General features: G+C 28.9%; 1 protein-coding gene across 7 annotated transcripts in view; it reads right to left on the bottom strand.

Annotated features, from left to right (window-relative positions):
- The window catches only part of LOC117177467 (multidrug resistance protein homolog 49-like), a 200,887-nt gene that overhangs the window by 48,906 nt on the left and 125,896 nt on the right, over window positions 1-26,085 (bottom strand). For 4 of the 7 annotated variants that reach the window (XM_033368182.1, XM_033368183.1, XM_033368184.1 and 1 more), the window contains 6 exons: window positions 24,442-24,575; window positions 16,060-16,129; window positions 13,345-13,426; window positions 9,805-9,998; window positions 5,613-5,861; window positions 1,320-1,908 (listed from right to left, as the gene is read on the bottom strand). In XM_033368182.1, the coding sequence (XP_033224073.1) occupies window positions 1,320-1,908; window positions 5,613-5,861; window positions 9,805-9,998; window positions 13,345-13,426; window positions 16,060-16,129; window positions 24,442-24,553 (1,296 nt within the window). In that variant the 5' untranslated portion in view covers window positions 24,554-24,575. The remainder of the gene's footprint in view (window positions 1-1,319; window positions 1,909-5,612; window positions 5,862-9,804; window positions 9,999-13,344; window positions 13,427-16,059; window positions 16,130-24,441; window positions 24,576-26,085) is intronic. The other 3 variants (XM_033368187.1, XM_033368188.1, XM_033368189.1) reach the window with 1 other exon arrangement.

The following is a 26,085-nucleotide window of genomic DNA, read 5'->3' as shown; positions in this document are numbered from 1 at the left end:
GAAATTGCTGGTAGGAGATATGACAAAAAAGTGATCAAAAGAAGTAGAGTTGAATAAAATTGCTTAAAAGTAATCAAACAATTTATCAATGTATACAATTGCACTTTTTCTGTTCCCGTTGGGGGGTTTTTAGACGGAAGAAACGAAAGACGGATAAACTTTACATGAATCGATGATAATTTCCGATTTTTAACCTTACCTGGATAATCTTTCGCCTGATAATCGCTCCATTTTTATTCGAGATGTAGCAAGAATTGCGACGCCAGCGCTATCTATTGTCGTTTAACTTCATTAAATTGCAGAGAACCGGGGATTCCCATCTTTCAGTTTTTTTTGCGCTTTTTGCTAAATGGTATTAAGTAAGATTTAATTCCTGTACAATAGTCTATTTTATTTCGGAAGAAATATAACAGTAAGAACAAATTTTGTTCGTGTTTTCTGTTACTGATTCTCGATGTTTTACCGAAATTTGCTCACTCAGCGTCACGCAGTAGACGAGATCAGAATTATTCTCCTAACCTCGGTGAAACATTTGCCGAAATATTAAAACATTTTCACCGTTGCAAGTCTTACCTGCAACACATTTTAACTTTTGTTTTTTCTGTGTCGTTTTAAATTTGGTGTCCCGATTTATAGCTCGAATTCACTCATACATTGCCGTTTTCCCATTGCTGCTAGAGACGCCGCCCCTAGCGTACGACCGTTTTTATTCTATTGTAGGATAAGCGTTCGCCAAATGGCATGTACTATAAACCTTAAGAACGGGAAATTTTACACTCACCAAAATTTAACTTCAGTTTTTTCTGCGTTAAGAGGAATTAAAAAAGTGGAAAATATGTTCGCCTGTATGGAATACAACACAAGTGTCAGTCTTTAAGGCAATAGAAAAGAATTGGTGTTGTTTCGTTGGTCACTTCTCCCGATAGAAAATTAGCAGATTCAAAAATTAAATAATGTTAACTCTTTCGTTTAAATCTGAAAATATTAATTTTTCTTCATTCTTCTCTTCTTACCGGGTAGGATTTGTAAAATAGTTTTGTATGCGCTCGCCCGCATATCGCCATTTTCGGGACGCTTCGCAGGTTACGAAACCCGCCATTATCGATGTTCTTTTTGTGAAAAATAGTATATGCAGCACGGGGCTGAAATGTCGCGATCGCCAAGATCAAGCTCGTTTGTAATCGCTCAGTTTCGCCCCTTGCCACGTAATGTACTATGAACATTTACGTCATTACAAACCTACCTCTACGGGGAAGCAATACGATAAGAAAGAAAAAAAGTTTTAAAATTGTAAAATTTACTTCAAGTAAAAACCTTACCTGGAAGATGGCAGCAGCAGATCCCCTGGCGACTGCGAAAGCTTCCAGATGAGGCGATGTCAAGCCCATGTTTTGTGCACCAGCGAGAACACCGAAAAACACAATCACTAACACAGCCGGCGTATATTCCTTATCGATGTTAGGCCTATCTTCCCAGATTAGTTGTACACCATACCAAAACGCCAAGGCGTAACTCAAGTAGATGATAAACCACATAACACCACCACCAACACCAGACCACAATCCACGTTTTATACCAGTTTTCTCAGCCGGCACTAATTTCTGTGCGTATCTGCCAACTTCTTTCTGCTCGCCATTGAACGCAATCACAGTTCTCACAGCTCCAAGAACTTCTTCTGCAACACTTCCTGCTTGACCATAAGCTGCCAACTCCAAGGCTGAGAGAGAAGCCTGAACCTTGGCCACTACTGCTGTTGCTATGACAATCACTGGTGCACAACTGAGCACCACGAGAGTTAGCTTCCAACCGTAGATGAAGGAGATGACGATGGATGAGATGAAGGACACCATTAAGTATGTGAAGATCCCCAATTTCTCGCCTATACCGTCTTTCATCTTGTCCAGATCTCTGAAGTCAAAAAAGGCAATATGCATTTTTTAATTTAGACAATAATGTATACTTTTACTAATTAAAAGAATACGTAATTGATGGTAGCTACTTAAGCCTCTAAAAAGTAAATCAGCCTCAGATATGATCAAGTCGAAGTGGAAACCAAGTTTAAATAATAGATGAATAATCATAGCACTTTTTTATTTGTTGGTATTATTTCTTAGGGGCTTCTCATGAGCTTATTTCTCAGGGATATCTTAGACAATGACGCTATGAACTGAGATAACATTTAGTACGTTTACTCATGATCAATTTTAACAAAATTTACGAATTTAGCGAAAGATGTCCCTGAAACGTTACAGTGCAATAATAACTTGATAAGTTTTCAAATCACTTTCATATTACAGACTTTACACTCTTTTCCCTTTTCTCTTATTTTCCAATTTTTTTTTAAGAATCCCGGGTTTTCCTTTTTCAAGAATCGTCTCATTTTTTCGCTTAAATTCAAACTAAATAAATATAGCCCAATAAGAGGATCCAACTATTTTTGGTTGAAAATGCAACTATTTCGATCAAACGTTTTCTATTTTTGGTAAAAAATTCAACTAATTGATTGAAAGTTAGATTGCTTTGTGAAAATTTAATTTAATTCATAGCTTTGGTTGAAAATTTTACTATTTTTCCGAAAATTCGTTTTATTTTTGGCTGAAAATTAATTCTTTAAACTAATAAATGTGACTATTCCTTTTTTGTTTGAAAATTGATATTTTAAATTAAAACTTGTTCTTTTCTAGTTGAGAATTCCACTATTCGGTTGAACATTCGTCCTTTTGGTAAAAGATCCATCGCTTTGGTTAAAAATTTAACTAGTTTCTTTAAAATTCGTTCCATTTTTGGTTGACTATAAGTTCTTTCAACTAGTAAATGCAACTATACTGTTTTTGGTGGAAAATTAATATTTTAAATTAAAAAGTTAACTTTTCGAGTTAAAAATTAAACTAATTAGTTACAAATTTTAATATTCTGTTGCAAACTGCTCTTCTTTGGTAAAAAATTAATCTTTAAATCTAACTAATCTACTTGGTGTGAAGTTAAAATAATTTGTGGAAAATTTATTTTTTTCTCGTTGGAGATTGATCATTTTAGTTGCAAATTTCATATAATTGGTTGTAAATTAACTTTTTTGTTTAAATATCACAATTTCAAATTACAAATTTAAATGTTTTGTAAAAAAATTCATTTTTTTGGCCTCAAAATATGACAATTTTGTTAAAAAATCATATAATTGAAAATTCATCTTCTTGGGTAGAAAATTAATCTTGGTTGTTGAAAATTCATCCTTTTGATCGATAATTCAACTAGTTGGTTAAAAAATCATCCTTTTTGATAAAGAAAATTATATTGATGGTGAAAAATTCATCTTTTAGTTGAAAATTTAACAATCAGGTTCAAAATTCATCTTTTTTTTTATGAACATGCAACTACTTCGTTGAAAGTTAATCTACTTTTTTGAAAATACATTTTTTCGAAGATTCATCTCTTCGATGGGAAATTAACCTATTTGGTTTAGAATAAATTTTTTTGTAGAAAATTAATCTATTTGGTTAAAAATCGTTTGCAAATTCGACTGTCTCCCAAAAATTCGACATTTTGGATTGAAAATTCAACAATTTAATTAAGTCTCAAAATTAGAAATTCAGGTATTTTGTTAAAGGGATCTTTTTTGGTAAAGAATTCAACTGCTTTGTGAAAAATTCCTGTTTTTGGATATAAAAATCATCTTCTATGGTAAAAGTCATCCTTGTTGGTCGAAAATTAACTTTTTGTCAATAATTCAACTGACTCAGAAAAATGCATCCTTCTGGCTTGAAAACTTAACTATTTGGTTAAACACTCAACTATTTCTTGAAAACGTATATCTTTTAGACAAAACTCTTTTTAAGTTGAAAATTTAATTATTGTCATAAAAATGAAATTTATTTCGACATAAAATCCTGGGAATTTAAAGAAATTAATATTCAATTCAATATGGTATCTAGATCAATTGTATTCGAATTAAATTATTCTATTATTAACCTATTATCGTGAAATAGTGACGTTGGTTTTGGTAAGGTTGGACAGGCAGGAATGGCTCAAAAATAGTTCAAAATTGGCAAAGTATTTTATGTCTAAAGGCATAACAAATCTAAAGGCACAACAAAATTGTTTATGAATGTCAAGATTTGGCGCAATGTCCAACATTGGCAACGAAGAAAAATCAAGAAATTTACAGTTACAAGATACCTAATATTGGATTTTATATCTCAAAGGTGGAAATCTTCCGATTGAAGGGAAGTTCATAATTTCTTTGGTAAATCATTTTAAAGATGCTTAAGTTCGCCAACTAGGAACACAGGTTGAAGAGATGCTTCTTGGGTCCCCGTAGCATCACCTGTTGCACAATTTCACTTACAAACTTTCCTCTCCATCTCTGCTCAAGTTCAGTTGACTTTGATAATTTTATAACTAAAAGTGACTTTTGATCTACTCAGCTGAAAAAGGGTTGCTACTAAATCCCATTTTCGAAATTCCCGGACTTTTCCCAGACCAATTTTTCATTTTCCTTGGCCGTTCTAAATTTTCGTTTCAGGTATAAAAGCAACCTTACAATTAGGCAATTAATCATTTTAATTTGAAAAAATACTTCTTTCTAAATTTATTTTAATCAATTAAATTTCTAATAAAATACATAAATTTTTTAATAATTTTATAATTTTTTGAGGAATTTACAAGTTGATAAGTCAATTTTCAACCAAAAAAATTAATTTTCAACTAAAAATATGAAGTAGTTACCAAGTAGAAGAATATTATACCACAAAAGACAAATTTAAAAAAAAAAAAACAGGAATTCTCAACTGAAGAGAAAAAATGAATTAAACGTGAGATAATTAAATATTAGGTCAAAAATTATTTTTTTTTTAAATGTAGCTAAATTTATTTAAATTGATTAATAGTAAACCTTTGAACAACAAAATTCTTAAACCGAGTTCATGAACCATCAACCAAAGTAATTAATTTAAAAAAAAATTAATTCTACTTTCAACGATGTTTTTTGGATTTTGAAACAAATAGAATGAACTGTCAACGAAAAATCTATTAGTAGATACTTCTACTAAAAATGATTGGAATTTTTAACCAAAAATAATTGAATTCAGCCAAAAATGACAAATTTTCAACAAAACAGTGAAATCATGAACCAAAACAGATTAATTTCCAGCCAAACAGTTGTGAGTTTCAACCTAAAAAGATGCAATTTCTACCAAAATAGATCAATTATGAATGCAAATAGAAGAAATTTTTACAAAAAATTTGAATTTTCGACAAAATAATTAAATTAGCTGCAAATTCAGTTTGCCGAAAATTCTCTGATTTGATTACGAGTACGTTTTCTCTGACATTCTATTACCAGTTTTAGATTTCATGGCTTTCTGGAATACCCTGACCTGTATCAACTCTCTCAAATGTGGTGCGAATATAAGAGTTAAAGACGCATATACGTATTTTGAATAAACATAAATCTTCATTCAAAAGAAAAAATTATCTCTTGATCCAATCTCCAAATATATAAATAAAAAAAGTAAGATCTTGCACCAAATTTTAGAAAACTTGAGTTGTATCGCTAATTTGACAACTTTATCAATATAAAATCTGGAAAAATGAAAATGCTTTAAAATAAAACTCACTCAGTAATTCTGCTGGCGAAATTCGTCGAGGTGTTAGTATCATACCATGACATATCTTGCCTTAAGACCGCCTGTAGAAACATTTTTCTTAATCTAGCGATCTGCCTTGATGCAGCGATGTTAAGTAAATCCACTGTAAATATGGCGAAGACGAACTGAAAACAGGATAAAGCCGCACAAGATACACCAAAAGCCACCGAGTCATCGTATAAGGCATCCATCCGTTCTTCTCTCGTTGCGTTCGGATACCTGTCACAATTTCCAAAAATGTTAACTACAATATTGTTCAAAGTAATTGTTTTTCATTCAATCAATTCATTTAAATAAATTATATTGACCTTTGAAAATAAATCCACCTAATTTTCTCCCAAAAGATACTTCTCCCAAAAATAGGTAGTTAAAAAACTTATAATACGTTTAATTATTAAGATTCATTTTTTAAAATATCGAAGATGCTGGCAGTTTTTTCCATCTTTTTTTCATTCACATTTTTCTACTGAAATGGACTACTACATTTATTCAAATGAAGAAACAATATTCATTTTGAACAATTTTTTATGTAAAAAAAATCATTTTTGTGTTAACCTTTACAAATTTTAATTCAAGGAAAGATTTTTTTTTTAGAATTTTTTATGAAAGTGATCAAACAATTTCATATAAAAATTTTAGAATTCCAAATTTATTTATTTTCAATACAAAAAGACTTTTCTACTATACAGGTGAATTTTCAACGATTTGCACTTTCAACCAAACACAGTGAGACCTCGTTCGTGTCGCTTTCAGCTTCATGTCGTGGTCACGTGACTCCTCAAAACCCCGCTCGTGACGCGGAAATTACGTCAAAAAGTTGCGCACGCACCACAATCCTGTGTTGTTCCTAATGGTGTCTAGTCATGTCTAGAACATATCAGTGATATGTTATAAATCATGCTACCTAAGCACGCCCCTGAAACGACCGGAAGGGACGTTTGCGACACAAACGAGGTTCCCGGTCCCAACTCTGGGACACGAACGAGGTCCCACTGTAGTTCCATTTTCTGCAACAACAAAATAATTTTTAAAAATAGCTGAATTCAAAACCAAATAGCTCATCTTTAAGCAAAACACACGAACTTTAAAGAAGATATTCGAACTTTTAATAAAACAATTAAATTTTTAAGCTAAAATGCTGACTTTTCAATTAAATGGTATAATTTTTAATTAAAAAAAGATTAAACTTGAATCAAAAACAGGTACATACAACTAAATAGTAAAATCTGCAAGAGAAAAAGACAACTTTTTTAGACGATAGTTTAATTCTTAAGGGCATGTGATACTTCGTCGTGTGGTCAATCGGGTACAGTTCCCTCGGCTTTTTTCAACAAAAATGAAAATATTTAAAAACTGAATTCGGAGATGTTATGAAATGTCATAACGTACGTCCTCGGACTCTTTTTTGAGGGATAACAAAAAAATTTATTGTGCTAATTAAAAATTTTATGCATTATTTTGAGGTTACGTCGTTTTTCATTTCTGCCTTTCCGATAATTTGGTAATTATTTATGAAATAAACTTTTTGCCTGCAAACAAGGTTAGCTTCGGGAGATTAGTTAATATGTTTATATTCAAGTCCAAAGTTTTCGGCCAAAAATATTGTGTAGTTTGGAAGTAACGCTCGGGATCCGTTAGCATGTTCGCTATTATTTTCCAGATTTTGAAGACAAAATATTTCTTATCCTAGGAGAAAAGCCGGGGAATCTAACACTGAAAAAATCGATACTAATTCCTAAGCGCTATGCAAATCAATCACATTTTGCTAAATTAAAAATTTTTTGAATTAATCTACAAAAAAAGTGTGTGGGGACGTCCGTCAGCATGCTCGCTATCATTTCCCAAATTTTTTAAACAAAATATTTATTATTCTGAAAAAAAAGCCGGGGGAACCTAAAACTGCTAAAACCGACAACTTTCTAAGCATCACATGCCCTTAAGCCAAAAATTAGAGTTCTCAACAAAGAATATAATGGTTGATATTTGAACCTATAACGATGAAACTTCGAACCAAAGAAATTATTTAATATCAAAAAGAGGCAATTTCAACTGGGAAGATTTATCCCCTACCGAGTGAGTCACGCCTACCCCGAAAGGGAAATGGCTTAATGGTGTAATAAAAAAAGAATAGCAATTTTCTACTGAAAAATGAGTTAAACAAAAAAGAATTTTTAAACAACTATTTGATTCTTTAGTCTAGAAAGAAAAAAAGGTTGATCAAAATTGTTAAGATCTTAAGCTATCAGGCAAATTTTCTGCAAAAAAGATCAATTTTCAACCAAAAATATGAATTTTCAACAAAAAACCGTCAAAAAAAGAAGGAAATTTCAAACCAAAAGATAACTTTTCTACAAAAAATAAGAATTTTCTACTGAAGGAAAATTCTTTTTTAACCAAAATTGGAAAAGTTACAGTTAAATAAATTAAAAACCGAAAACGTTTAACTTTCAATAAAGAGATGAACTTCCAACTAAAAATATAAATCTTTAACAATAAAAAATTATTTTTTTACAAAGTGATGCAACCTACAACTAAGTAATTAAATTCTCGACCTAAAGATACGAGTTGTTAACGAAGAAACTAATACTTTTCCCATAATGATTTTAATTTTTAATAGAATAGTTGAATGCTGAACAAATAGAGAATAATTTTCAGCAAACCAATTGCATTTTAAACTAAAAAAAAAAAGAAATTTTTACAAAAACTGATGAATTTTAAAAGAAAATTGACGAATTATCAAAACAGTATTTGAATTCTCCATAAATAAATATTTCAGTTGAGTTTTCAATACTAAAATATGAACTTTCAACTAAAATTATGAATCTAAAACCAACCAATTATCTTTTAACCATTTAGCTCGACCTTCAACCAAGTAGATGAATTTTTAACCAGAAAAGATGAATTTTCAAACAATAAGTAAATATTTCAATCAAAACGTATTTCAATTTTTAATAAAAAAACACCTATGTTCAAACAAAAATACAAATTTTTAATAAAATAGACTTTAATTTAATTTTTAATACCAAAATATGAATTTTCAACAAAAATTAAATTTTCTGCCATAATAGTTAAATTTTCAATCATAAAGAATGCGTTTTGAAAAAAATGTTTGAATCTGTTAAAAATGGAACAAAACCATTTTAAATGAAAATTAAAACTTTTCAAATTTATTATCCTAGGCATTTATTCAAAGTAACTCTTGTGGAAATTCCCTGACTTTTGCCAATATTTCTTAACTCTAGGACTGATCCCTGACGCTCCCTGATCAATCAAATTCCTTAACCTTTCCCTGATATGCAGCTTTTCTCTGACCTACGGTTACCCCATAAACATTTACATTTTGGTCATTATTATTTTTATAGGAGAAAAATTAAAATATATAGAAATACATATGAAAATATGAAAATAGGATATAACGAAAAGAATTTTTCTTTTATTATCATAAGATTCATATTTTCGAGTTAGAATAATGAGTGGTCTTTTTAAACAAAAAATTGTATAAGGAGTTTTTTTATATGAAAAATGTGGTTAAAAGCAAATAGTTTAGCTTGACTTAAGCCGATTCAACAGTCCACTTCAATAAAAAAAAAAAATTAACAAAAATTGGGGCGGCAAGAATCGAACCCAGACTCAGTGCTTACAAATTCGGATCGCTACTGCCTTACACAACCTAAGAGTTTAAAGACTCTCTTATTGCGGTAAATTCTATAACGTGCATAGAGTTTATAATAAAACCACTTTTTCTCAAGAATGGCCGAAAACTCGTCTTCTTTTTTTGTAATATTACGACTTCGGTAATTAATTATTTCTGGAGGAGTATGAATCGAAATGAAATTACAAATGCTACTACGTCAATATTTATTTTGAAACCATAAATGTATAATTCTACGTAGTATTCTGTAACTTGCACAGACTATTACGAAGTATGTCATATTATTGATCTGTTTATGTCACGTTTAGATAGGTGTTCACAAACAACGGGGTACACATGCCAAACCAGATTGTAAGAAGTGTCAATTTGTCAAAATATAAAATTTTTGCTTAATATTTTCCATAAAAGAGAGGCAGAGGTGATTTCTTCTTAAATATATTTCGAACATATAAATTTTCCATTTGACCTAATTGTAATTAAATGAAATTTTAAATAGTTTCAGTAACTTACAAAATCTTTCCTCCGCCGAACCACTCCATGATGATAGTTGGCGTACTCGTCTCGTTTTCTTTGTTACGATCAACCAATAAAGTTGTGAATTCTCCATACTGAATGGTAGAAATGGGAATGCAAAGTCCAGTTAGGGTTCCCATAAAGAGACCCCCCCATACAAGCATCAGCTCCCCGAATGTCGCAAATCGAAACTAAAAAAAATCGAAATATAATTTTAAAGATTAAAATCAAACTTTTTATTTTATTTTTTAATAAAAATCAGATCAATATAAAATGCATGAAATTAAATTTGGTTACATTCGCATTGTTTTAAAATAATAAGATTCCCATTTATGAAAATCAGAGAAAACTGTTGGATTTACAGTTATTACGTTTTTGGATGCTTGAGATATTCTGAATACTTTTCAAGATTTTATGTTGTTAATCTAAATCTCACATATGAAGTAAATCAAGATAAATTACTTTGCAAGCTTCGGCGTATTTCATCTCAAAAATGTAAATTTTTCAATTTCCAGAACGACTAGAGCAGAATCTTTTTAGACACTTTTCATAAAATTTGAACGACAAATCAGTCACAGATCGTTTTTATCGGGACATATTTCAAGAATTTTGAATATCATGATAACTTTTTTACGATGCGAGAACTTGATTCCAATTTGATTTATGGGAAAATTTTCAAAAATTGGACACGACTAGGGTGAAGATTGGTTCTCTAGCATAGGTAATAGAATTCTTGAAAATTATCAGAAAATTATCAAAAATATCTTAAAATTTTCGTAGTTGCCAGAAAAATTATTGAAAAGTTCTTGTTACCTAGTCCGGTCTATAAGTACAAATTTTATCGGTATGTGTTATTTGACATTTATTGAAGTTTTCAATTTAAAAGTAATTTTAGAGATATTAAGAGAGGTAATTTCGAAATCTCGCTAATTTAATTTCTTCTTAAATATTGAAGGCTTTGAACGTAAAACAACTGAATATTAATATTTTTAATCTGAAACATTCGAATTTTTATTAACTTGTTATGGATAAAAAATCAGTCAAATACTAATGCCTTCATTCGTAAAACATAAATTTTAAGAAATTTTAATTTTAGTTTTGGATGTGCTTCTGACTTAAAAAAATTTTTAATTAAATAATTAAATATTTAAAGTGCCTAAAACTGTAAGACTCCCCACTAGAGGTCCTGATTGAAAAAGTTCTTTTAGTAAAACTATAAGAATTAGGAAAATTTTCGACGAGAGAAAAAATTCACTGTCATTTTTCGGCTTTCTACCAGTCTAAAGAAATCGCAGCTTATTTCATATCACACAAATAAATTCAATTAATTACAACCAAAATTACAAGAAAGTACCATTTTTTTCTATTATTGGTATGATTTTTGCACTTCTTTGTATGGTTTTTTTACATAGTGCTGTACATTAACGTAGTTTTAATTTTATACAAGAATTTACAACTGCAAAAATCTACAAAAATTTGCAGATTTTGCAACTAAAAGTTGTTCTTTTCGAGTTATGGCGATAAATATTTAAAATATTACAATGAGATAGTAATTTTTAATTATGATATATACATGGTCGCAATTACAAAAAAGCTTCATTGTTAGAAGTTTAGAGAAATGGTAGATGAGAAAAAACTTTTTGAATGAAAATAAACATTGAACAATTGTGAAAGAATTGAGCATGGCCATTGAAATTAAAATTTTCGAACTCTGTAGGTACAATATGTTGTTTTTTTTCGAAGTTATACAAACTTAAATGTAAATTAAAAACATCAAAGTGGAATACTTTAAATTTGAAACTTTTAAAAATTAAATACTAAAACTACTTCAATTGGAAAGCTCAATAATTTACGCGTATAAAATGGAAGCTTTAAAATTTTTAATTGAAATTTTTTTAATTAAATGTCGTTAAAATGCAAACTTAGATTTAAAAAATTTTATACATTGTACAGTTTAAAGATTTCAAAAACTAGAAATCCACGCAATCACTTTCAATACTATGAATTAACGAATGAATAAAAAAAATGCATACATTTTTAAAATCATATCCTTTCAATAAATTTTAGACTAGAAAAATTTATTTTTACATTGGAATATTCTTTAATTTTTATTAATTCTTATTTCATTTTTGTTTTAATTGATTTAAAAAAATCATTTTTAATTTTCTATAAATTTTGATTCCAAAGTTTTATTATTTTGAAACCTTTCAAAAAGCTTTTAGTGTTCTTTCACAAAGTACGTGATATGTTCAGGGTGGATGGGGGCCTATCCAAGCATCATTCTCCATTTGAAGAACAATGCTGAAAGTTCGTGAAAAAGTATCACGTATTTTGCGAATGGCCCTTAAGCTTCTAACTTTTTTGTTTCAAATCTTCAAAAATCTACATTTTATTTTAAATTTTTTAAAATCTTTTCAAGTTTTTAATTATTTTGGAATATTTTTAACATTTCTAAGTACATTTTAAACTTCCTCGAATTTATCGCAATTGATAATTATTCAATTGTTATTTATTAATCAAAATTGTTATTTCTGAAATCATTTTCAATATTTTTAAATGTAAAATCATTTTAAATTTTCTTGGCAATCTTCAGATTTTTTTGGACTTTCTTAACACCTTAAAAGATCCTGAAAAAACTTTAAATTTTTACATCGAAATCTCCAAAACATTAGATTTTTAATGAGTGTGATATTTTAAATATAACCACTCTTGGCCGAATACGGAACTAAATTTCGGTACGTTTCTAACAATTCATATCATTAATTAAAATCTATCGCTTTTATTAATAATGCAAAAGTGATAACTCTGACACTGATCATTTGGATCTTGTAAAATAAACTTATACACATATTTAAAAAAAAATTCATTAAAGTTAACAATCTGAATTAATTCACATGCAATCATTTTTTTAATAAATAACATTTCTGATTTTAAATTATGGTAGATAGATGTGGATACCTAGTTAAAATATTATTGTAAGAAAAAGTTTGCATAACAGAAAGTTATTGTTCATCTGTGATTTATTATGCCAGTAAAATTTCTTGGTAAAATTGTATCTAATATTTAAAAAATTTATAGTTTCTTGTAGAAACTTATACATTAAATATACTACAAAAATTGACAGCAGAGTACAACTCGGAAAGTTAATGCGGATTCTAAAAGTATTGCATGTAAACATTGATATTCTTTTGTTTAAATTTGTACATTTCTACAATAGTCTACCAGTATCTACAACATGATTTTAAGTCAATTTCAAAACAGAGGTCTATGCACGGATCACCCTCGCTGTTAAAGTGTCTTAAAAGTCCTTTGGCATGAGTACACATTCCGTCATAGGACTCCACTTCACACAATATGAAGTGCCACAATTATTTACACTAATTGACAAATGCCGAAATTTCCCTAAAAAATTTCCCGTTATTTTTGGGAAATAAAGTTTTAAAAAATGGTCGATCCATGAAACGTGACATGCAAAAGTTAAAGTTCTTGAGCAAATCAATTATTCCGACGTTTGCACAAAGAAAAAAATTTACTTACAAGTCTGTAGTAAGGTACGGGTGGTAGCGTAGGTGCTTCCGGGGCGACCTTCTCCTCTTTGGTTTGAGGGGGCACGAATTCACTGTGGACAGAAGAAATTGACGCTTCATTAACATCGTGCTTGACTTATAAAGTCATGCCCACCCCATTATTACCGGTAGAAGCAAGAGTACTTCCGACCCGGTGATGCATGCTTTCCCAATATTTAAATGCTTTCAACTCCTCAAATTTCTCCTCCATAAACACAATTATTTTCTCTCTTGTTATAAAGTTACTAATGACATTATTATCAAATGCTCTTTCTTTTATATTCGCAAGCTTTATCATTTTACTTTAAATATAAGCTTCAGATGAATTCAAATGTTTTCTTTAAATTTAAATCGCAGGGAAAAAATACTAATTCTTAGCTTAAATAGGTGAAAAGTTAATATTAAAAGTACAATATTCCTTTAAAAATCATAAAAGGCTTCGGTTTCACTTGAAAGATAAAAAATAGAGTGAATAGTGTCAACAATTTTGAAAAATAGTAGCCAAATAGTGTAATGTAATTTTTTTAATATTAAATCGAGGGTTAACTATGTTTGAAATCGCGTATTCTAAAAACATAAAAAAACACGTTGAAATCCTTAAAGAACATCTGAAATCTGTAAGATCCTTTTAAATTCCTAGCAAACTAGTCAATGTTTTTAAATCCCTTGAAATCTTATCATTTCTTTTTACATCCTATAAATCCCTTAAATAAATGAAATATCTTTTGATTTAATTTATTATCTAAAGTTCTTCAGAAATCTATAGAAGTTGCTTGAAATCGCTTGAAATTTATAAAATCCCTGATACCTGCTAAGATTCCTATTAATCTTTAAAAAGAATAATATCTTTTAAAGAATTCTTAGAATCTTTAATATCTTTCAAAAGTCCTTTAAAAATGATTAAATCTCGAAAAGCATCTGAAATCGCGTTAAATATATCTCATAGAATCTAATAAATCCCTTGAAACATTTAATGTTTTCTGAAACTCCTTGAAATCTTTTAGAACACCCAACAAATCTAATCAATCACTAGAACTATTGAAATCCGTTCAAATATGCTGAAATGTATTAAAACCCCTTAAATTCCATCAAAATATCTGAAAATTAATCAAATGTACTAAATCTAGTAAAATCCCTATTAACCCTGCAAAATCGAGTAAAATGGCGTAAAAAGTCTTGATATCTGTAAGATATTTCAAAATTCCTTTAAAAAATATCAATTCTTTTGAATCCACTGAAATTCTGTAAAATATATCCTATGAAATCCGAAAATTGATGAAAATCTTTTAAATTCTCTGAAATCTTGTTCCAATGAAGTCTGATCAATCCTTTTAAAATAACTTAAAACATTTGATGTTTTCTGAAATCCCTTACAATATTTTGGATACCCGAAAATTGATGAAATCTTGAGAAATAGTGAAATCTCTTAAAACTTCTGGAAGTCTGTTGAAATCCCTAGGAATTGATAAAATCCCTTAAATCTTGTAAAATCCCTATGAATCACATACAAATTTTCTTTAAAATCATCTTTTCTTCCAAATCCCATAAACCCCAATTTTTGACAAATTATTTCTGCATTTTATATTTTCTGAAATCCTTTAAAATATTTAAGAATACCCGAAATGCGTTGAAATCTACTGAAATTTATTAAAACTCAATGACTTTTGTGGAAATCCTCTTAAATCTCTGGAAATCAATCCAATTTGTTTAAATCTTTAAATCTTACGAAATCACTTTATATTCCTCTTCAACTTTCTACTATTTCATGATATTCCACAATCCTACAATAATAGTTCAGATCTCAAAATTCCTTGTAATCTTTTAAAATATACTAAATTACCCCAGATTCTTTAAACTTCTTAAAATACCTTAAATCTTGTTATATAACTAGGGAACTTTTTTAATTCCGTACAAGTTGTTGAAATATTTAAGATATTTCAAAATTCTTTAAAAAATTTTGGTAGTCTTTAGAATCCTATGAGACCTCATAAGATCCAACGAAACCGGCAAATATTCCTGGAACTTTAAGTCCATTTAATTCATAAAATAAGTGTTACATTTCTCAGGAAATTTAACCAACGCATCCTCCAACAGCGTGATGCTTTTCCCATCGTTATCGAAATCCGAATATCGAGATCCGATTGATTGCAAAATGAATGTGAGCCAGAGGCCTGATAATAATAATATAATTAAACAAGATTCGAAATGTGTTACAAATTATTTGCTGTCTCGAGGAGACAAATGTTCAAGTAAGCCAATCTAAAAGCGGAAGAGCATTATCAAGTCTAATCACAAGGACCAATCGCGAGTCAACGTCGCAGAAAATATCTGCAATTCAATCTCTCTCAAGACGGAAGTAAAGAAAATCGAAGGAAAGCGCTTCTGTCGGAAGTACTCTCGAAACTCATGCAACTGTCCCAACTCCCTAGTGAATGGAACCGTGTATCTCTGCTGGAGAGAACGCGAGTTTCAAATCTCTTCGCGCCGGAGCAATTTTCAAGGGACTAGCAGTAACATTTCCTTTCGTGCTCTTTTGAGCATACCATCATGCTCACGTTACCACTTGTGCTTTCGCTCTTACTGCGAGCTTACATAGATTATCTTTCCCTTTACTTCTCTACCTTTCTTCCATTAAATTCATGTATTCAGATATTTTCTACATGCTCTGTTACAAACTTATTCGTACATTGGATCTCCATTTTCCTGTAGCATAAATTCCGCTTCGCCGTTATCCTTGTCCTTGTCTCGTTGTGTGTCTGCAAACCAAATATATTTACCGTAGACACACGCGCTTTAATTTACTTACTGTCTTGTTGCACCTGAGTATTGATAACAAGGTGAATTTTAATTTGAGAACTTAAAATTAGATTAGTTGTTGGCGAATTTCAGTAGATTAGAGAATAGGCTGTCAAGTTTTGTTAAATAATTAAATATTTATATGGTCACGCTTATTCTAAAGCAGCTGAAGCTGTCAATAGTTTAAACTGCCCTGAAGCTCTTGACCTTTTCAAAAATCATCGAAAGCTTGGACTAAACTGAAAATGATTTAAACATTAGAACGAAGGTATTTAAGATACATCGTATTTTAATCCAAAAGCTCAAATGAAATGTATAAATTTTTTGTTTTCCATGACCACTAATATTCGAAGGCCAGCATTTTAAACATGTAACATTTTAAATAGAGAACCATTTATAAACGAATAAAAGAATTTCATATTAAAATTACAGAACTTCAAGTTGATATATTTCAAACAAAAAATATGACTTATTTACCATATTAGATGAGTTAAATATTTAACAAAATATTTTGTTTTCTGGTCATATAATAGAATTTTTACCCGCAACGATAAACGTTCAATCAAATATTCGAATTTTCAAAAAAAAAAAAATTAAACTTCAACCAAAAACTGTTGCATGTTAAACCAACTATTTGGATTTTCAAGCTAAGAAGTCCAATTGTTTCGAAAACCATTGATTTTAAACCCGAAAAGATGAATTTTCGACCAAGTGGGTGGAACTTCTAACTAAACAGTTAAATTTTAAACATACAAGACAGGCTTTTTAATCAAATAGTCAAATTTTCAATTAAAAAAAAAGATTAAACTTTAACCAAAAAAGTTGTATTTTAAACCAAATGGTAAGTTTTGAAGACTAAACGACGAATTTCTTAATAGACAGTTCAATTTTTAATAAAAAATATAATAGCTAATATTTTAATTAAACAAAAACGCATTTTTAACCAATTATTAAGATTTTCAGCCTGCAAAAGTGAATTCTGAACAAAAAATGTAGTACCTGCATGTGTATTTTAAAACCAAAAAGACGAATTTTCAACGAAGAGCAATTTTCTACCAAGAAAGACGAATTTTGAACAAAATACATGAATATTTAACTAAAGAAGATACAGTTTCAACCGTGAATGGAAAAGTAAAATTTTTAGTAAATAATTTATTTTTTAACAAAGAACAAAAAACTTATAGTCAACGAAAACTTATTTTTAATAGAATATTGAAAATGATGAATTTCTCGACGGCAAAAAAACGAATTTTCAACAAATAAAGATTTTTTTGATGCAGGAAGAAAAAAAGTTCATCAAAATTATTGAACTTTCAACTGGAATAACTTAAATAAATTAATAATTAAATTAATAAATGTGCAAGATAACTATGCAAAAATAGTTCAATCTTCAACCCAAAAAGACTAGTTTTAAATAAAACTTTTGAATTTTCAACCACCAAGATATATTTTTAACAAAATTGTTGAATTTGGATCCAAATAATAAAATCTTTAACAGTATAATCATACGAGGAAGCAACTGCTGCAAAAGAAATAGAACTGAATGGAAAATAAATTACTAAAAAAATATTAAATCAAGGTGGCTACCAGCCCTTATTTTCAAAAGTTCCTTATTTTATTCTGACCAATTTTTCATTTTCCATGAGTATTAATATTTAAAAACCATAGTATTAATTTTCAAAATTCCTGCCTTTTCCCTGATATCCCCTGAACGATAAAATTTTCTGATTTAAAATTCTGATTTTTAAAATTTTCCAGATTTTTCAGATTTCCTTCATGTACGTCCACCCTGTAATAACAGATTTTGTGAAGTGCAGTAGAATAATTAGTAGGTGTACTCAACATGAAATGGATTATCCAGATTTTTTTGGAAAACCCGAATTGGATAAAAAGAGTCATAAGGTCAATTGAAAATGAGAACAGTAAAAGTTTCACGGTGATCCTGAACGAACTTTAAATGGGGGTGACAAGAGAGGTCTTATATTATTTTTCGGTTTTGTTCTAGAATGCTTCAGAAACAATTTCCAAGAAAAAATACAATAATTCTGAGACCCGTTTTTTTATTTTCTTTAATGTGATTTTTTTAAGTAATTTGAAAAAAGGATTTATTTTCGAAATAAGTTATGTTTAAAGTACAAGAATGATATTTATTATTCTTTTTAACCCTCATCACTTATACCTCTAAAAAATGACATATTACTCACCTGGGGTCAAATTTACCCCAGCTGACTTTTAGAATGTGTCATATTGATTGTATACATGGTTTCAACTTGACAAAATTCACAGACGCAATTGAGGGTTAATATCAATCTTCAATAATAATTGTATTTTTACATGATTATTAATCTACCAAAGTATGTAAATTTATGTAAAAATACACTTATTTTACAAGATTTATATTAAAAGGAATAATTAATATGAATTTTGTACTTTAAACATAACTTATTTATTATTTTATTTATTTTTGAAATAAGTTATGTTTAAAGTACAAAAATTATATTTATTACTTTTTTTGCTCTTCTATTTCTATTTGTTGCATATATATGCAAAAAATACAAATATAAGGTTAAAAAAAGTAATGATACTTTTTCTAATAATTTAATAAAGGCTGTAAGTGCACAAGAATATAATAGTACATTAATAATTATGTAAAAATGCACTTATTATACAAGATTTATATTAAAAAGAATATTGAATATCATTTTTGTACTTCAAACATAACTTATTTTGAAAATAAATCCATTTTCTTCAAATTACTTTAAAAAATTATCATTAAAAAAGGCAAAAATAAAAAACGGCTCTAAGAATTATTTTAATTTTTATTGGAAATTGTTTCTGAAGCATTCTAGAACAAAACCCAAAAATAATATAAGACCTCTCTTGTCACCCCCATTTGAAGTTCGTGCAGGCACACCGTGGGTCTTAATGAAGCCGGACCTGGTAAAGAAGGGAGTGCACGAGCTCATAGACAACAAAAGGATCGAATCGACCTATGAAAAGCGTCAATGCTCAGCACTATAGTTATTTACATAAATAAATATTGGGCTGGCTCAAAAACAAAATGGAAAGTAAAATAAATTGTTTAATCAAAATAAAAGAAGTATAACTGCATTCTTGAAAATTCTACTTGAGCACTTGCATGATATTTCTCTGAATCCAATAGAAAATGTTTGTTGTAAGTTATATGAAAAAATTCCAATTGTTAATTTAAAAATAATAGAGATTTAACATTTATGAAATTGAAACAAAATTGTCTAATTGATTCTTTAATAGTTAGATAATAATTTTCAAATTTATCAAAGTTGCGAAGTGAAAAATGACCGACGTGATCAGGCACATTAAGTAGAAAAGGCTTTTTCGGTACGGCGCAGCGCGGCATCACACTAGGGAAAGCAGATATTCGGATTCAAAAAGTTTCAGAGGACGTATTTCGTAACCTATTTTAAAGTTTTTTTTTCTCAATTGAAGCGAATTAAATTTTTAAGAGGTATTTGCAGGATGATTTTAACAAAAACTCTAATTTGTCATTTGTTATTATAATATTGTTATAATTTGGCATTTGTTATATTTTCGGTGCTTGAATGCATTATTAATATTTAATTCATTGGTCCATCACGTAAAAGTAATAAATAATCAGGAGCACGAATATTTTTTATTTTCATAATTAATTTTTAAAAACAAATCAATTTAGCAGTTTTTAACATAGAACTTTTTTCTTTTTAATGGACTCACTTAGTGTCTTCTATAAAGAATAAATAAGAGTTGAGTAGTATCGTTACACAAAAACTTAACATTGAAAAATAATTTTTATTGTTTTCATTTGTATTTTTGTAAAAAAATTTACTTGTATTGTATCTCTCAACATAAAAAATTTTTATTTTCTCGACCCAAAAATTAACCTTTAAAGTTACTTTTTGGCGAGAAAAAATAACTGTTTTGTTGGAAAATTCTCTTTTTGGGTTGAAAAATAATCTTTTTTGGGTAAAAATTGAACTATTTTGTTAAAAATTAGACTTTTTAGTTGACAAGTTCATTTCGTTTGTTAGAAATTTCATAATTTTTCGTAAAAAAAGGAATACATTCGGTTTGAAATTGATATGTTTTTGCTGAAAATTTAAACATTATATTTTTACTTAAAAACTAAAAGTTTTTATTGAAAATTAATTTATTGAAATGAAAAGTTAGGTATTTTCATTTTTGGTTGAAAATTTATCTTTCTTAGTTGAGAATCAAACATTTTTGAACATTTAAGTCTGTACTTGAAAATTGCCCTTTTTGGTTCAAAATTACTTTGTTTAAAAAAAAAAAAATTTTTGTTAAATAATCATTTAACTATTCCATTTTTAGTTAAAAAATTATCTTTTACAGTAATAAATTCAACTATTGGGTTGAAATTTTGAATTAATTTCTAAAGAATTCGTTTGTTTTTTTTGCAGAAAATTATCTTTTTATGAAAAATTCAATTATTTTGGTTGAAAATTCAAAAAAAAAATTGTCAAAAATTAATTTTTTTGTTGAAGATTCATAGTTTTAGTTAAAAATGCAGCTGTTTGGTTAAAAATTCAACTACTCGGATGAAAGTATCACCTTTCTACATTCTGACCATTTATGATTGAGAAAGTATTAGAGTTTTCAAACATTTCAAACCTCAGTTTCCCAACGGATCTCCACATTTTGAAGACCCTCTGAAGCCAAAAGTCAAGTTTTGGCGATGGCGTCTGTCTTGTTAGGTTTTTTTTTTAAAAGAATTAAACGTTTTATGTACGGCTATTCGTAGTACTCAGAAAAGCGAACAATTTATTTTAATTATAGCATTTATGAAACTTAAAAAATCAATCGGAAATAAAAATTGTTAGACAAACCATGCAGGATATGAGAGAATTAAAGAGAAGACAAACTTTTCTTTTTGAAAGCCCTACAAAAAGTTAACCAATTTATTATACTGCAGATGAAAGGAAATGATTTCGTAGAAAATAAAATGTTTCTATGTTCAGAAATGTGCTATTAGTGAATTTTGTTTATAAACGTTAATTTAAGGAATGAACATTGTTCTCTTACAGTTCTTGGTCATAATTATTATTCTGACGTAACTGAACAACGAAGTAAGTGTAAATAATGCATTAAAATATCGAAAATGCAGCAAGTGTCAGTTCTACCTATTAATTTGTTTGTACCAATTAAAGAAATAAAGGAATTTAATATATAATGGAACTTTTATTACGTAAAGAGTAAATGAACTAATTCCATAGGATTTTGAAGAAATATCAATAAAAATGTAAGTAAAAACTGATCGGCTTTGTTCCGAATTGAACTGTCACCAATCAAGACATATCGAAACCGAAGTAAAGACATCTTTCGATGTCTTATTTTTTAACCGAAACCAGAATTTACTTGATGTATTGAGACGTCTCATATCCTGACAAAGTAAAAAATACCTTCTAAGCGTAAAGGAATTCTTTAGTCTTGAATTTTCATTCTTCATTTAATTGGCGGAATCTCTAAACAATTTTTAAACAATATAAGAAAATTAATGGCAGTATTTTTTTTAGCAAAATGAAGAAATTTAGGAGGTAGCTTTTGTGAAATTCAGAGCCACAATTTTTTTGGGGCACCCTAACCTTCATTTGCTCAAAATATTAAAAAATTTTAAAAGTAGTAGAGCCCTAATAAATATAATTTTCAAAGCTTTTCAAAGACTTGATAAATATAATCGATTCCCCTCGTGGTGGAAGAAAATAACACGGGCCTTGCATCTAAGGTGGGCAGAAGATACTAGTTCTAAAGTCGGTCGGAAATTCCCGAAGGAGCTCCATTAGCGACGTAATTGCCGTTTCAAAGTTTCCCGACAAAACTGCGATCGGCGAACCCTACATCTTCCCGAGACAAAACGGCCTGATTACCGTTCCAAGTCTCGTTTCTCGATCGGCTGTAACCCAAACTTTGAGAACGAACAACGACACATGTGATTGACGATACTTGAATTGATGAAATTTTCTTCTTCTAGGGGAACGATATCGTAAAACATTCTCAGAATCTTCATTTTTCTATAAGTACTTCCTAATAGGTTTAACTCAAGCCTTCATTTAAATAATTTTCCAATTTCAAGCAATTTATTATTACAGAAGCGAAGCAATAAAGTGTATCCGAAAAAGTGATCAACTTTCTTTTAATTAAAACTCTTCGCGAGAAAGTTTTTTGGATATAAAGGATGTTGCAAAATATATGGTTCTGAAAGTTAAGAAGATTCTATATATGGGTGAAAATTAAAAAGTTGACAATATCATGTCCCTGGAATATTTAAAACTCGTGTTTGAAGAAATAATATTCTTAATTACAGGATTTTATTAAGTGTATTTTCCCCAATAATATCCTATCTGCCGATTATTTTTAGGATCAAATATGAGTAAATGTCATCCGGTAAAGTTTCCCAGACTACCCGGTTTTAAATTTGTGTCGTTATATTGTTATATATGCGTTTTATTATTCAATATAATTGCCACAATGTCAAATGTCAAAATCGTTTTTCTTCCAAGCTTTGTGATCAAAGAAACAAAAAGGAACGTAACGAAAGTTTCATTGAGTTTCTTTTCGTTTTTTTCTATATAAAATATAATTACGACATAATTTTGACATTATGGATTCGTAGCCTCATTATATCATGATACTTGTTAAAACTGAGCTTAGATTTTAGTCAAATTATTTTTAATTTATCATAATAATGGGCAAATATTTTAAAATTCCTCTTGATTTCGTTCGAATCCTTGTTAAAAATATGTACTTTTTACTTGAATACACTTAAAAGATAGGTTAATCTAGACAAAAAATATTCCATAGTGTTCCTTAGAGAACTGCTTGCCCTGGACATAATACATCAATTTTAAATTTTAAAAGTTATTTGCAAGGAATGAAATTAGTTGAAAACCGAAAGTAGTCGATATTCGCTTCATTTATTTTTTAACAATAAATTTATTAGAGTGCCTTAAGGGCCTTCAAACACCCTGAAAATAATTGTAAATCCTCGGAAATCTAATGAAGTGCATTAAAATCTTTCCAATTCTCTTAGGAAAAATTTTAACCCTATATGTATTTTTCTTGAATCCCTTAAAATCATAAAAATCGTTGGAATTCCTTAAAAAATTTTCAATCTGTTAAAAATCCCTTGGAATCTTTTGAAACCCACCTTATAAATTTAAAAATCCTTTCAAATGATTTTAATTTATATTTAAACTTATAAAGAGTTCTTATGAATTTTTCTAAATACCAGAAAATATTTAAAATCCTTTCAAATCGGCTGAAAATCCTTAAAATTGGGCAAAGCTCTTAAAAAATTCTTGGAGTTCTCAAAAATACTTTAAAATCTTTTAAATCATTTGTTAAAATCCCTTTAAATTATTCAAATCTATTGATATTCCTGGGAATCGTTTTAAATATCCTAAGAAAAATTTATCTTTTAATAATCTTGAAATACTTTTAATCTCTTAAAATCTTTAAAATTCTAATAAATCCCTGAATTCTTGTCAATAAATTTTTCTAACTCCATTAAAATATATTTAAATCCCGTGAAATTACATGAAATCTGATGACATTTCTTGAATTCCCTTGACCCATTTAAAGTCTTATTAAATCCTTTGATATCCCAGGAAATGTATTAAAATACCGTATTGAGTGGATAATAGCAAACCTCTTATCTCGCAAATACTTATTTGTACATTTATTGTAACTAATATCAATAGCAAAAAAATGTTTTATATTGATGTGAAATCATTTTTTCAGTCAATTAAAAATCGACTAATTCCAAGTTTTTTTTATTTTCACCCATATAATGAAGCTCATTCCTTCATAACCGAAATAATTTTAAATAGAAATGACGCCAAATGATTTAAGCTTATCGAAAAAGTAGGCGCCTTTCTCTCATATTAGAAAAGCAGGAAACAAAGTTTTATCAGTACTTGATAACATTCGCGAGTATTTACGGTAGATAATAGTAGATATAACAATTAGTCAACGCACATGCGTACCAAACATGTTTCTGACATAAGAGCAAGAAAATCTCAAAGAAAGAAACATCTTATTTATATCTTTGATCGACCGCGATTAAATAATACTGGACGCCAAAATCAAAGTTAATATCGTGATAAATTATGGTGACTTTAATCCATGGTATTGTCAACATACTATTGTATAATAATATTAATCATTTAAACACTAGTGATAGATTAACTTAGTAGTTAAATAATACTTATATACAAGAAATTGTCAAATAAATACTTACACCTCGAGAGGATTTTTTCTGAGAGTTGAGAGTTTATTCTGGGGGGTTCCATTTGGATATCCTGCGGAGTCTCGCGAGGATTCGAGGACCACTGATAAATTCGCTGTGTCATCGCGCATTCTCAGTTAACAACTCTGCAACAACAAAAATATTGGTGGTCAGAATATAATCTATAAAAATCATGCGGCAACTGAAAATTGACGGTCTAGTCAATGACCGTCCTTCATTTCTAGAAATAAACTCAAATGACAAATTTTTTCCTTCTAGTCAGAAGACTAAAACATCAGATTGCAACGACAACTGATTAGATTAGAGACAAATATACAGGTTATCGAATTTTGTTTACAAACGAATCCAATTTTTGTATTCATTTTTATTCAGATATATTTATCTATTTAGTTATACTAGCATCATCCATCACGCACCACGCGCGCTTGTACTTTTTCGATTTGTGGGGGAACAGTATTTAATTCAAAATAAGAATTTCAAATGACTATTTATTTGTTTGAGGTTATATAAATATAATTTTTTTAATATTCTTCAATTTAAAAAGGGACTTTTTTACCACATTATTGAATTTTTAACTCGAAAATATCAATTTTCAACTATTTTTCAACTATTGGTTTGAATATTTTTTTAGTTGGTGCGAATTTTTCATAGATTTTTTTTTTAATCTATTCAAATTAAAAAAGTTGCGTTAAAATATTCCGGATTTTTTCCCGACATTTTTAGAAAAGTATTTGAAACATTATTTTTCAAAATGAAAAATCAATTTGAAGTTTCCCAGAAAGCTAAGGAAAGTTTGCTCGTCTCATCAAACTTCAGAATCAGAATCTTCACAAGAATGAAATTACTTTTAAACCTTTTTAAAACTTCTAGAACTGTGAAATATCTTTTTAAATTTTTCGCTCTTTTGAAAAAGCTTGTTTTTCTGATTATATAGTTCTATAATGTAACCCTACAAATATTACATAAACAACATCGTAAAGCGCTTTCGACAAGGAAAAAGCAAATAAGAACTCATTAGAACGCTTGAAGACTCCTTCTTTACGACATGGATTTCCTTTTTCCAACTATCCTGGCCGAAATATAATCTTTGCCTCTTCTCACATATTTTTTCATGAAATTCATTTCCTGCAATATAATCTTCTTCGTGCTCTTCTATCCTGCCTTTCATAAAACCTTAACTAGTCTAAACTTCGCCGAAAGAATCTAGTAGCAGAGCGGTTGTACCACAATCTTCTTATTACAATCAAAAGCTGTGTAATTTAAAAAAAGCTCTTTTGAGAAGACTGGTTCTTTGATCAAAAATTCAGTCATCTTATTTAAAAAGAAGCCCAAAGGAATAATTTCTGAAAGGAGATAATAAAAACTGATGCATGGTTGAAACATGAATAGATTCCAAAAAGAAAACTAGATATAACATGAAATCGAAACATACTAAAATGTAAGAGAATCTTTATTAGTCTATGAAAATTCTTTAAAAATCTCTTTTAATAATTCAAACTTTCTTGGAATGAATTTATTATAAGTAATTATTTTAAAGTGGGATTCCTACATTACCAACCTCTTTTTTCCATTGAACAAAATTTTTTTGTGAACCATAGAACTTTTTTGGTAAATGAAATATCGAACTCAAAATTT

The sequence above is a fragment of the Belonocnema kinseyi genome, chromosome 7, assembly GCF_010883055.1.
Source record: "Belonocnema kinseyi isolate 2016_QV_RU_SX_M_011 chromosome 7, B_treatae_v1, whole genome shotgun sequence".
Classification (NCBI taxonomy): domain Eukaryota; kingdom Metazoa; phylum Arthropoda; class Insecta; order Hymenoptera; family Cynipidae; genus Belonocnema; species Belonocnema kinseyi.
This window is presented reverse-complemented; position numbering and strand designations above follow the sequence as displayed.